The sequence below is a fragment of the Rhinolophus hipposideros genome (assembly GCF_964194185.1).
Source record: "Rhinolophus hipposideros genome assembly, chromosome: 4".
NCBI classification, from domain to species: domain Eukaryota; kingdom Metazoa; phylum Chordata; class Mammalia; order Chiroptera; family Rhinolophidae; genus Rhinolophus; species Rhinolophus hipposideros.
Genome location: NC_138050.1, coordinates 15,778,600 through 15,790,875, shown reverse-complemented (window position 1 = coordinate 15,790,875; position 12,276 = coordinate 15,778,600). Strand labels below are relative to the sequence as shown.

Genomic DNA, 12,276 nt, shown 5'->3' with positions numbered 1-12,276 from the left:
TATTCATTTAGTTAAATTCACTATCTCTAATTATTTTATCTAGTAAAAGCTATATGCCCTTTAATAATTACTTTCTGATTGAAAAGTGTGACTTACTCTATTTTATTTATGTTCTGAGAAAGTGTCATGTTCCAATATAAGACGAATAATCAAGTTGAGTCACACACATAAGAAATATATATACATATGTGTATCTCCTCTCAGTCCCCAAGCATCAGTGGATAGTTGACATTCTAATGTATTTTACCTATACGTGACGATGTCCATTTTCTTGTGCTTTAAGCAAATAGAACTACTTATCTTTGTTGATTTTTAGTCCTTCGTTTTATTTCTTTACTTCAGGTTAAGAAATAGTGATCTTAAATGCTAAAAGTATAGTTTGAGAAGGCACCTCTGTTTATAATAGGTCAAGCCCAACATGGTCATGTGTTAGGATAGAAGTCAGTGAAATTCCCATCTTCCGGGCTTCTTGGCATTTACAACAAATGAGGGTGACAAATTGGGTGATAGTGCCAGTAGCTACTGAAAACTTCTGTGTGTTATAATGAAATAGTTCTGCACACCATCTTTTTTTTCTTCCCCTTAACCAACTTTCACTTTTTTTTCATTGGAAAAGATGAGAGACATGGTATCAGATCCACTGAGAGATGAACAGTTCTAATTTCAGAGACTAGTACAAAGCACTTGTAATGAAAATGTTACAGATCCTTCAAAAATTAGCTCACGTACATATTAATTAGTATTAAAATTGCTTAACTTTACATTTAGATACAAACCAGTTGTATCACTAATAAAAACAAAACTATGGAAGCAATGTTGCCCACCTAGTATAACCTTTATTTAATATTAATGAGTGTTTAAGAAAATCAAGGCTGTAATGATTCATATTATTTATATTTATCATATAATATTGAAGGCTAGTGCTTAGAATTTATTGCTGAGTGTTACAATTTTATTTTATTTTTAATTCCATCTTCTAACTAAAAACCCAACACCCGATAACCCCAAATCACTCCTAGGAAACCCAGGAACCTTAAAAATATTTAGCTTTTCATATAGAAATCAGCCATATTGATTTTAATCCTTTATAAAAACAGTATGTGTTTCTTTTATCTTTTAGAAGTTATGTTAGTCTAATAAAAGACTACCATTTTAATTTATATAAAAATTAGCTGAATAAATTCTCTAGTTTTTGGTACAGATACTTTTGACAGTTTCTGACAAGCAATGAAATTTTTATTTTAAAGATTCTGACAATGGAGATATTAATTATGATTATGTTCATGAGTTGTCATTGGAAATGAAGCGTCAGAAGATACAGAGGGAATTACTGAAGCTGGAACAAGAAAACATGGAGAAAAGAGAAGAAATTATTATTAAAAAGGAGGTATGCTATTGAAATATATGTTAATTAATATCAACATGGATATTGATCAGAGAACTCCCTAGCTGCTTGCTACATCTGAATTTTATTAGGATACTGATACACTGGTGAACTTGCTATATATCAGTCACTTCATGTATGTTAATTGTTTAATCTTCATGTTACTAGATAAATAGGAAATATTTTTCCTATTGAACAGGTCAGCAAAACTGGGTCTGTAGCCTAGAGTCACCAGCTAATGTAAACTGGGATTTGAGTCTACATGTGTCTGTTTTTAGGGCCCTACTATTTCTAGAATACTTGTTTTTCTAAAGAGGAGAGAGAGACAATTTATTTGAATATAATTTGTGAATTTTTGAGTTTTTGAAATTTCATGACTTTAGTTTGTTTTATTGGTATTAGAGTTATTTAAAGCAGTTAGCTAGCATATTGGTTAAAAGTACAGGTTCAGAAGTCAGATTAATACCAATACCTGGCTGTCATAACAGTTAATAATTCATCTGAAGTTTGGTGTGATTCAAAAACACATGCTCACATACTTTGTTGCCTGATTAAAACAACCACGATTGGAGGAGTTTCTGAATTGACATACTGAATTCTTTTGAAAGGTTTCACCAGAAGTGATTAGATCAAAATTGTCTCCATCACCTTCTCTGAGAAAGTCGAGCAAATCTCCAAAGCGAAAATCAAGCCCTAAATTGTCATCTTCAACTAGCAAGAAGGACAGGAAGACAACTGTGGTATCCTCTCCCTTGTTGGACCAGCAGAGGTCAGTAGGGTGATAAATAGTGCCAGAAAGAACTAGCTTTTGCTGAAGTAAGTGATAGAATTGCTTAGTAGATTACGGAACAGTACTTTTAATACATTCAGTATTTAATGTAAGCTTTTTTTTCTAAAAAAAAGTGTGAAATGTTTCAATTTGAAAGGAAATTAGAATAAAACAAAAGTGTATCACATCTACATATGCTTTAGAGCTTTTATTTTTTAAGAAATGAAACAGAACTGATGCATTTCCTGTTTTTCCCTCTTGAATTTGGTTTTTATACTAGTGCACGTATCTTTATACTTTGATAATATGTATTATTTTGCAATACATAATTTTCATAATTTATTTAATGTTAATACAAATATAACTGTCCTAGTGCAATTTGCTTTTTTCAGGTGACATTTTTTTTACATTAATTTATATTGATATATGTAGAATTGGTTCCTTTTAGTAGTTATGCTACATAGTTGTCTATTTTTCCATTGTTGAGCTTTTAAGTTGTTTCTAATTTTTAGCTATTAAAAGTTATACACAATGAACTTAATTCTTGACTCCTTGTGTACATGATCAAGAGATTAAATTCTTTATAGTGTATACGTAGCACTAATAATACATTATTTAGAATTATTGTAGTAGCCAGTTGAAGTGAAAATAGAAATGATTAAGTATTATTACATTAAGGACTGAGAATAAGGCAGGAGACACTTTTTCATTTAATGTCACTCTGTACTATTTAAATTTTAAGTATATTTAAATTTTAAGTATATTTATACTTACACTTAAGTATATTTATACTTAAATTTTATTTAAGAAAGAAGGAAAATGAAAGCCTCTACCCAACTTTTGACCAGTTTGCAAATTCTGTTTATCTGAACCCATAATGAAACTCATATTTGACTCCTTCTAGTTCCTAGAGGCTTTAACCCTATTTCAGACTCTAGTTACTTTTTGCCTAGATGAGTATTACATCGTTCTACTAACTGTATTGACTTTATCTAGTATTCACTCCCCACACATAATAAACATTTTCATGCAGATACCCCAACCCATTTATTTTACAGATATAAGAAATCTTAAGAGAACAATTGCAGTTAATTTATTATGCCATTGAAAAACTCAGTGGTTTTCTTCTCTTGAGTGAAATTCAGATTTTTTAGAATGAGATTCATACTTTGATCTTTCAGTCTTCCCATATTTTTGTCCAATCTTCTTCTTCCACTCTTCCACCTTGAGTCCTTCAATGTTTAGCTCAAATTCTATCTTTTCTGTTGTTTCCCCATTTTTCCCTACTGGACATAATTTTTGTTCCCTTTGTGGATGTATCAGATTTTATTTATACCCCCCTTAATGTTAATTGCTGTTTTCATTGTATTTTAGCTGTGACATACATGTTTTACAACCTCTATTAAATTTAAGCTCCTTGGAGATTGGGATCTTGATGGTTCATTGTTCTATCTCCCCATAGCACCTACTTTACGTAGAGATTTGCATTTTAATAAGACATCTGTAAAGTTGACTTGGTCCTTTCCTTGGCTCCTGGGATAGAGTTAATATTACAAGAGATATAGAAGAAGTTGAACTAAAAGTGGTGGAATTCACCTCCAATTGCTCTATTTCCAATTGGCTAACCAATTAATGAATTTTCCCTTAATTCCATTCACTTTCCCCCAAAACTGCATACCAGAAATACCTTTTTTAAATTCTCTTTTCATTTTGATTTATAAAATCTTTGAAATTTAATCTTTTCATAGAAAGTTTTGATAACTAGATGAGGGGTAGTTTCATCCTATTTCACATAGTCTTCTCTTTCTGCTTTTTATGCAGTAACTCATCTTTTGATGAATATTTTAAATGAATAAGTACATTGATTTAACTATGGTATTTCCTGTATTCTATGATGTTGTTGACTTTAAGATGCACCATTAATTTAATGATAGAAGCAGAAGGACCTGAAAAACAGTACATGAAAGTTAGAAAGAAAACATTGAATTGAGTACAGCATTTCTTTGGTTATGCAGTTTACATTACCTAGAGTGTGTCGGATCAACTTTTAGTTTCATTTCTGGATCATACTATAAACTGTTTGAAGACATGATAAGCAACAACTCAGGATTAGAATTTCGGCTTAAAGTTCAATGGAGTTTTATAACCAATGCCAGAAAGTCAACTGAGGTGACAGGCAAAAAAACTCCTTGGTCTTACATGATTATCACATTGAGGAGGCAGAGATACTTACAGACAAAACTCAAACTTGTCCCTAAGAGCTGGCACTTTTCTTTGACATTCATTGTGAGATATAGCCTGATAATAAGTTTTATGCTGATATGTGAGATAAAAGTGTGGCTTAGAATCAGCAAATGTATTATCTGTTCTTACCATCTACGTTATTTCTTAGTTTTTATTAAGTAAAGTTTTTTATATAGCTCTTTGTACAAAGATGAATAGAGTACGTCAAAAGCTGTTCAAAAGAAGTAGTTTTGGGGAGAGAGAGGAAAAAAATCTAAACATGGTAGAAGTAGATAATTGAGCTCTATGCTACAAATAGAAAGTGGGCTATGTGCCATTAAATAATAATTGATTGGCTTTAAAAATGTTGAAAGATCTTATTGACTTCAGAAGGCACAAAACCAATTTCGACCCCATTCAGTTGGAAGACACTCAAAAACCTTATATCTGTAACATAATTGTGTTTTCCAATCACCTATATTTTTTATTGTAATGGGAAGAAATTGTGTACTTTAGTGAGTGTATTTGGATAATCCTGGTTGTTATAATAGTTTAATCCCAAAATGTGAATTTAATACACAGAAGTTTATTTCTCACTGAACTGAAGTCAAAATTGGTGTTTCTGATTAACAGGTTGCTCTCCTGTGGAGATTCTATAACCTAGGCTCCTTCAGGTCATGGCTCTGCTTTCTTAGGGTTTTGAGGACACAAAAAAAATGGAATGTACAAAGAAAAATATTAATTGGAATATTACATTTATTTAGTTGTATAATTTACAACTGACTGGAGTATGAGAGTTTTATTAGTTGGGCCTGTAAGTGATGTACATCACTTCCATTCACATTCTTTTGGCGTGAACTTGGTCATTTGGCAGTAACTGATTTCAGAAGAGTCCAGACAGCATGGTTCAACATTGTGCCCAGGATAAAAGTGATGTGAAAATACAATTTGTATCAAGAATTCATCTGTTTATCTTCAAAGTGGTTTTTAAAATGATTTTTGATATAGATTGTAACCATTGATTATTTTTTGTCATTTAAGTGGAAAAATATTTAGAAATACATACATTTATCACTTATCTGTTAGATACATAAAATATTTGAGTCATCTTATAAATATGCAGTGAGATGTGATACAGTTCTTGGCAGAAGACAAAGATGAAAAATAGATTTGTTCATAATTTAATAATTTCTCACTTGCTAGATAGTTAACCTTGTCTATGATAATCAGAAATAGGAATAAAAGACTAAGAGAACTAAATTTTCTGAATGGCTACCATAAGTCAGTTGCTTTTGTACTATTATCTTTTAAATTTTATCAGCAATTTGAGGAAGATACTGTTACCTTTTTATAACTAAGGAATCTTGTGCTTAGAGAACTCAAGGTAGGATTTAGGCTCAGGTCTTCATTTATAAAAATCAGTAAAGAGTGAAATAAGTAGCTAGTGATAACTTACTCAATATATGAAAAGAAAGGGCTACTTAAAAACTTAGTATCAGACTGAACACCCAGTGTTGCAGAAAACAGAAACAAATTTAAATAATTCATATTTTTAGTACAATTTGAGAGGATATTGCATTGACATGATAAGAGCAGCTGATAAAAATATAAGCCATCTGTGAGCAAAGATATTTTGGAAGAAAAACAATTGTTAAACTGAAAATAGCAGAATAATGAGATTGCCAAATTTAGAATTAGTAGAATGAGTGTTGCTTGAAAGAAAAATTACTGTATTTGAAGACATGTTTAGGAAATGGAACACAAAAGGAGAGATGGAAATAAAAATAAGACATTAAGGATAGTTCCAGGAGATGCATTCATTATAATAAAGCAAACCAGAGAGACTTCGGTCATATGGAGAATTGATGGAATAAAATAAAAGTCATTGAGTAAAAGACTTTAGCCTTCACATTGAAGTAGCTCACAGAGTGCTGAAAAAAGTTAAAAATTTTAAAGGACTGTCTTTGTGATCTAAGAGTTGGGAAAGATTTCTTAAACAAATCTCAAAGATTTAAATGAATGTTTACTCACAGTGCTCAGGATTTCATGTATTGATGATATAATTGTGTGTTCTTTGTAATGATAAAAACATGGAAGCCACCTAAACTTATTTGTTTGAAGACATTATATAGAGCATATCTATACAAGGAAACTCTATACAATCTATGATAATAATTACTAAATCTACGTTTTGTCATAGAAAGATACTCATACTATATTTAGTACAAAAAATATTTACAAATAAAAAATATTTGCAAAACATAGGATTGTGTGTGATGGGAAGGAAAGGTGGAAGGGGGAAAGAAACATGGAAAAACTGTGAACATATATCAAAGGTGTTAATAATAGCTATCCTTGAGTAATAGTATTATAAGTGATTTTTATACTTTATCTACTTTTCTGTATAAGCTAAGAAAACAAAAACGAGTTCATGCAATTGTTTTATTTTATTTCCTTTCCTGAAAGAGTCTCTTCCTACTTTATCTCTGTTTCAGAAACCTACCTTTTAATATTATTTAGTAAGTAGTGTTAACGAAATAAGTAGGAAGTAAATTATTTCTTTGCTCATTTCTTTTTTTTTCTAGATATTGATTACTAATATACAAAACAATGAAAGTCATGTTTTGAAAGAAATGCTACCATTTTTAAAGTGTGGTTTGTTAAAATTTTAAAAATAGCCATTTGATCGACCATCCAGAAGTAGTTGGACCTCTAATGATAGCTTTGTGTTACCTTCAGGAATTCAAAAAGCAACCCAAGTAAAAAGAAAGGACCTCGCACTCCTAGTCCACCCCCTCCTATACAGGAAGATATTGCTCTGGGGAAAAAATACAAAGAAAAGTATAAAGTAAAAGACAGGATAGAAGAAAAACCAAGAGATGGAAAGGACAGAGGACGAGATTTTGAAAGACAAAGAGAAAAAAGAGACAAGCCCAGGTAAGTAGGATTCTGTTTTTAACAATCTTACTTTTGTAGAATCTAAAATACTTTTCAGAAGCTTTTAGGCATTAATGTAATGGATTTTTTAATGTTTTTAAACTGTGTATGTATATTCAATAATTCCCATATTGAGGTATGGCTAATTGAATAAATAATTAACAAAATTTTTTTATTGTGATTAAAAAAACAAAATTTCCATTCTTAACCATTTTTAAGTGTATAGTTGTGGTAAGTCTGTTCACACTGTCATGAAACAGATCGCCAGAACTTTTTCATTTTATAAATCTGAAACTCTGTACTCAATAAAGCAGTCCCTTTCCCTCTCCCAGCTCCCCAGCTTCTAGAAATTACCATTCTACGTTTTTTTCATATAAATGGAATCATTTTTTCTTTTTGTGACTGGCTTATTTCCCTTAGCATACTGTGTTCACAATTTATCCATGTTGTAGCATGTGACAGAATTGCCTTCCTTTTTAAAGCTGAATGATATATCACATTTTGTTTATCCATTCATCTGTTGATGGACATATGGGTTGCTTCCACCTCTTGGCTATTGTGAATAGTGCTATTATGAACATGGGTGTGCAAATACCTCTTCAAGACCCTTCTTTCAGTTCTTTTGGATATACTCGTGCCCTCAAGTGGAATTGCTGGATCATTTGGTAGCTGTTTTCTGTGTTTTGGATAGTAGCTGTTCTAATGGGTATGAGGTGATATGTCATTTTGGTTTACATGGCATTGGTGATTAGTGATGTTGAGCATCTTTCCATATGCTTGTTGGCCATTTGTATATTATCTTTGGCATAAAGTCTATTTAACACTTTTCCCATTTTTTAATTATTTCACTTTTGTTGTTGGGTGTAGGAATCTATTATATATTCTAGATATTAACACCTTATCAGATATGTGATTTGCAAATATTTTCTCCCTTTTCATAGGTTGTCCTTTTACTCTGTTGATAGTGTCCTTTGATGCACAAAAGTTTTTAAGTTTGTTGGAGTCCCAGTTTTTTGTTTTTGTTTTTGTTTCCTGTGCTTTTGGTATTATATCCAAGAACTCATTGACAACTCCAGTGTCATGAAGATTTTCACCTATATTTTCTTGTAGGTGTTTTATAGTTTTAGATATTACATTTAGGTCTTAAATCCCTTTTGAATTGATTTTTGTTTTTGTAGTGTAAGATATGGGTCCAACTTCATTTTTTTGCATTTAGACAACTAGTTTTTCCAGCACTATTTTTTGAAAAGACTTTCTCCATTGATTGGTCTTAGTTGGCACCCTTATTGAAGATCATTTGACCATACATGCAAAGATTTATTTCTGGGCTCCCTATTTTTCTTATTTGGTCTGTTTGTATTTATGCTAGTACCATACTGTTTTGATTACTGAGGCTTTGTAATACAATTTGAAATCAGGAAAGGTGAGTCCTTTCCCATCGTTCATTCTTTTCAAAATTTTTTTGGCTATTTGAGGTCCCTTGAAATTCCATGTAAACTTTAGAATGAATGTTTATATTTCTGCAGAAATGCCATTGGGACGCCATATAAACAAAATTTAAAAAAATCGTATGGTCATATCAATAGATGCAGAAAAAGCATTGGACAAAATCCAGCATGCATTTATAAAAACTCAGCAAAGTAGGAAGAGAGGGAACATATCTAAACATAATAAAGGCCATAAATGACAAACCTGTGGCTAATATACTCAATGGGGAAAAGCTAAAAACATTCCCTTTAAGATCAGGAACAAATGGTACCTACTTTTACCACTTTTATTCACCGTAGTACTGGAAGTTCTAGCATTCAAACAAGACAGGAACAAAGGCATCCAAATAGGAAAGGGGGAAGTAAAATTGTCATTATTTGCAGATGATAAGATAGATAACGCCAAAGATTCCACAAAAAAACTATTAGAACTGATAAATGAATTTAGTAAAGTAGCAGGATACAAAATTAATATTCAGAAATCAGTTGCATTTCTATACATCAATAATGAACTATCAGAAAGAGAAATAAGAAAATCCCATTTACAGTTGCATCAAAAGAAATAAAATACTTAGAAATAAATTTAACCAAGGAACTAAAAGACCTGTATGCAGAAAATTTTAAGACATTGAAGACAGAAATTAAAGAAAATACAAAGAAATGGAAGCACATACCATTCTCATGGATAGAAAGAATTAATATACTTAAAATGCCCATACTACCCAAAGCAATCTATAGATTCAGTACAATCACTATCAAAGTACCAACAGTATTTTGCACAGAACTAGAATAAATAATCCTAAAATTGATACGGAACCATAAAAGACCCCAAATAGCCACGGCAATACGGACAAAGAACAACAAAGCTGGAGGTATCATGCTACCTGATATCAAATTATACTACAAGGCTATAGTAATCAAACAGCATGGTATTGGCATAAAAACAGACACATGGATCAATGAAACAGAATAGCCCAGAAATAAATTCATGCCTATATGGTCATTTAATCTATGACAAAGGAAGCAAGAATTTACATTGGGGTAAGGATAGTCTATTTAATAAATGGTGCTGGGAAAAACAGGGCAGATACATGCAAAAAAATGAAACTGTACTACTTTCTTATGCCATTGACAAGAATAAACTCAAAATGGATTAAAGACTTAAATGTAAGTCCCAAAACCAGAAAGCTCTTAGAAGAAAATATAGGAAGTAAACTCTCAGACATTACCCTTAGTAATATTTTTAGTGCTACAGCCTCTCAGGCAAGGGAAACAAAAGAAAAAATAAACAAATGAGACTACATCAAACTAAAGTTTTTTTCACAGCAAATGAAACCATCAACAAATTGAAAAGACATTGTACTGATGAGAAGATATTTGCCAGTGATACATCTGATAAGGGGTTAATATCCAACATTTATTAAAAAAAAATCAAACTCATTCAACTCAATACCGAAAAAAGCAAACAGTTAAAAAATGGGCGGAGGCCCTGAATAGACATTTCTCCAAAGTGGACATACAGATGGCCAGTAGACATGAAAAGATGTTCAACGTCACTAATCATCAGAGAAATGCAAGTAAAAACAATGAGATACCACCTCACTCCTGACAGAATGGCTTACATAAATAAATCAACAAACAGTAAGTATTGGCAAGCATGTGGAGAAAAGGGAACTCTTGTGCACTGTTGGTAGGAATGCAAATTGGTGTAGCCACTATGGAAAACAGTATGAAGTTTTCTCAAAAAAATTAAAAATGGAACTACCTAATGACCCAGCAGTTGCACTCCTGGGTATTTATCCAAAGAAATCCAAAACACCTATATGCACACCTACGTTTACTACATCTCTATTCACTAGATATGGAAACTACTGAAATGATCATCAATGGAAGATTGGATAAAGAAATTATGGTATATTTATACAATGGAGTATTGCTCTACCATAAAAAAATAAAATATTACCACTTGCAATAACATGGGCAGTGGACCTAGAGGATATTATGCTAAGTGAAATAAGTCAGACTGAGAAGGACAAATACCATATGACTTCACTTATATATGGAATCTAAAGAACAGAGCAAACGAACAAACAACAGAAATAGACTCATAGATACAGGGAACAAATTGATGGTTGTTAGATGGGAGGGGTTGGGGGGATGGGTGAGAAAGGTCAAGGGATTAGGAAGTATAACTTGGTAGTCACAAAATAGTCACAGGGATGTACAGTATGGGGAATATAGTCAATAATGTAAAAACTATATGGTGTCAGATAGGTTCTAGACTTATCAGGGACATCACTTCATAAGTTATATAAATGCCTAATCATTGTACACCTGAAACTAATATAAAATAATATTGAATGTCAACTATTATACACTCACACATATGTATGTATAGTCACGAGATGTAAAGTACAGTATAGAGAACGTAGTCAATGGTATTGTAATAGCTATGTACGGGGTCAGAAGGGTAGTAGGCTTGTTGGGATTATCACTTTGTGTGGGTTGTAAATGTCTAATCATGTTTTTTGTACACTTATAGTAAAAAAAAAATTGAAAAAAATGCCATTGGGATTTTGATAGTGATTGTGTCAAATCTGTAGATCTCTTTGGATAGTATAGGCATCTTAATATTAAGTCTTATAATCCATGAGTATAGAATGTCTTTCCATTTGTTTATGTCTTTAATTTCTTTCAGCAGTGTTTTACAGTTTTCAGTTACAAGTCTTTGAACTCTATGGTTAGGTTTATTCCAAAGTATTACTTTTTATGCTATTGCAAATGGAATTGTTAATTTCCTTTTCAGATTGTTTATTATTAGTTTATAGAAACACAACTGATTTTTGCATTTTGATTTTGTATCCTGCAACTTTACTAAATTTATTTATTCCAACAGTTTTTCTATTTTTGTGGCTCTATATATAGAGTTTTCTACATATAAACTCATACCATCTGTGAATGGACATAATTTTACTTCTTTCCAATTTGGCTGCCTTTTATTTCTGTTTCTTGCCCAATTGCTCTGGCTAGAACTTCCAATACTATGTTGAATAGAAGTGGTGAATGGGCATCGTTGCCTTGTTCCTGATCTTTGAGGAAAAGTTTCGATCTTTTACCATTGAATATGATGTTTCCTATGGGTTTTTCATAAATGACCTTTGTTATGTTAAGGTAGTGTCTTTCTGTTCTTAGTTTGTTTATGTTTTATCATAAGAAAGTTTTTAATTTTGTCTGTTATTTTTCATCTATTGAGATAATCATGTTTTTTCCTTTTATTCTGTTAATGCGGTGTAGTGCATTGATTTTCTTATGTTGAACCATCCTTGCATTCTAGGAATAAATCCCACTTTGTCATGGTGTATAATCTATTAATGTGTTGTGAATTTGGTTTGCTATTTGTTGAAGGTTTTTGCATCAGTGTTCGTCAGGAATATTGGTATATAGTTTTCTTGTAGTGTTTTTGTCTGGCTTTGATT

The 12,276-nt window shown here is 31.6% G+C and overlaps 1 protein-coding gene across 6 annotated transcripts in view; it reads left to right on the top strand.

Annotated features, from left to right (window-relative positions):
* Nucleotides 1–12,276, top strand: part of ZC3H13 (zinc finger CCCH-type containing 13) — a 94,905-nt gene that overhangs the window by 38,312 nt on the left and 44,317 nt on the right. For all 6 annotated transcript variants that reach the window (XM_081045798.1, XM_081045797.1, XM_081045794.1 and 3 more), the window contains 3 exons: nt 1,248–1,387; nt 1,993–2,153; nt 7,116–7,313. In XM_081045798.1, the coding sequence (XP_080901924.1) occupies nt 1,301–1,387; nt 1,993–2,153; nt 7,116–7,313 (446 nt within the window). In that variant the 5' untranslated portion in view covers nt 1,248–1,300. The remainder of the gene's footprint in view (nt 1–1,247; nt 1,388–1,992; nt 2,154–7,115; nt 7,314–12,276) is intronic.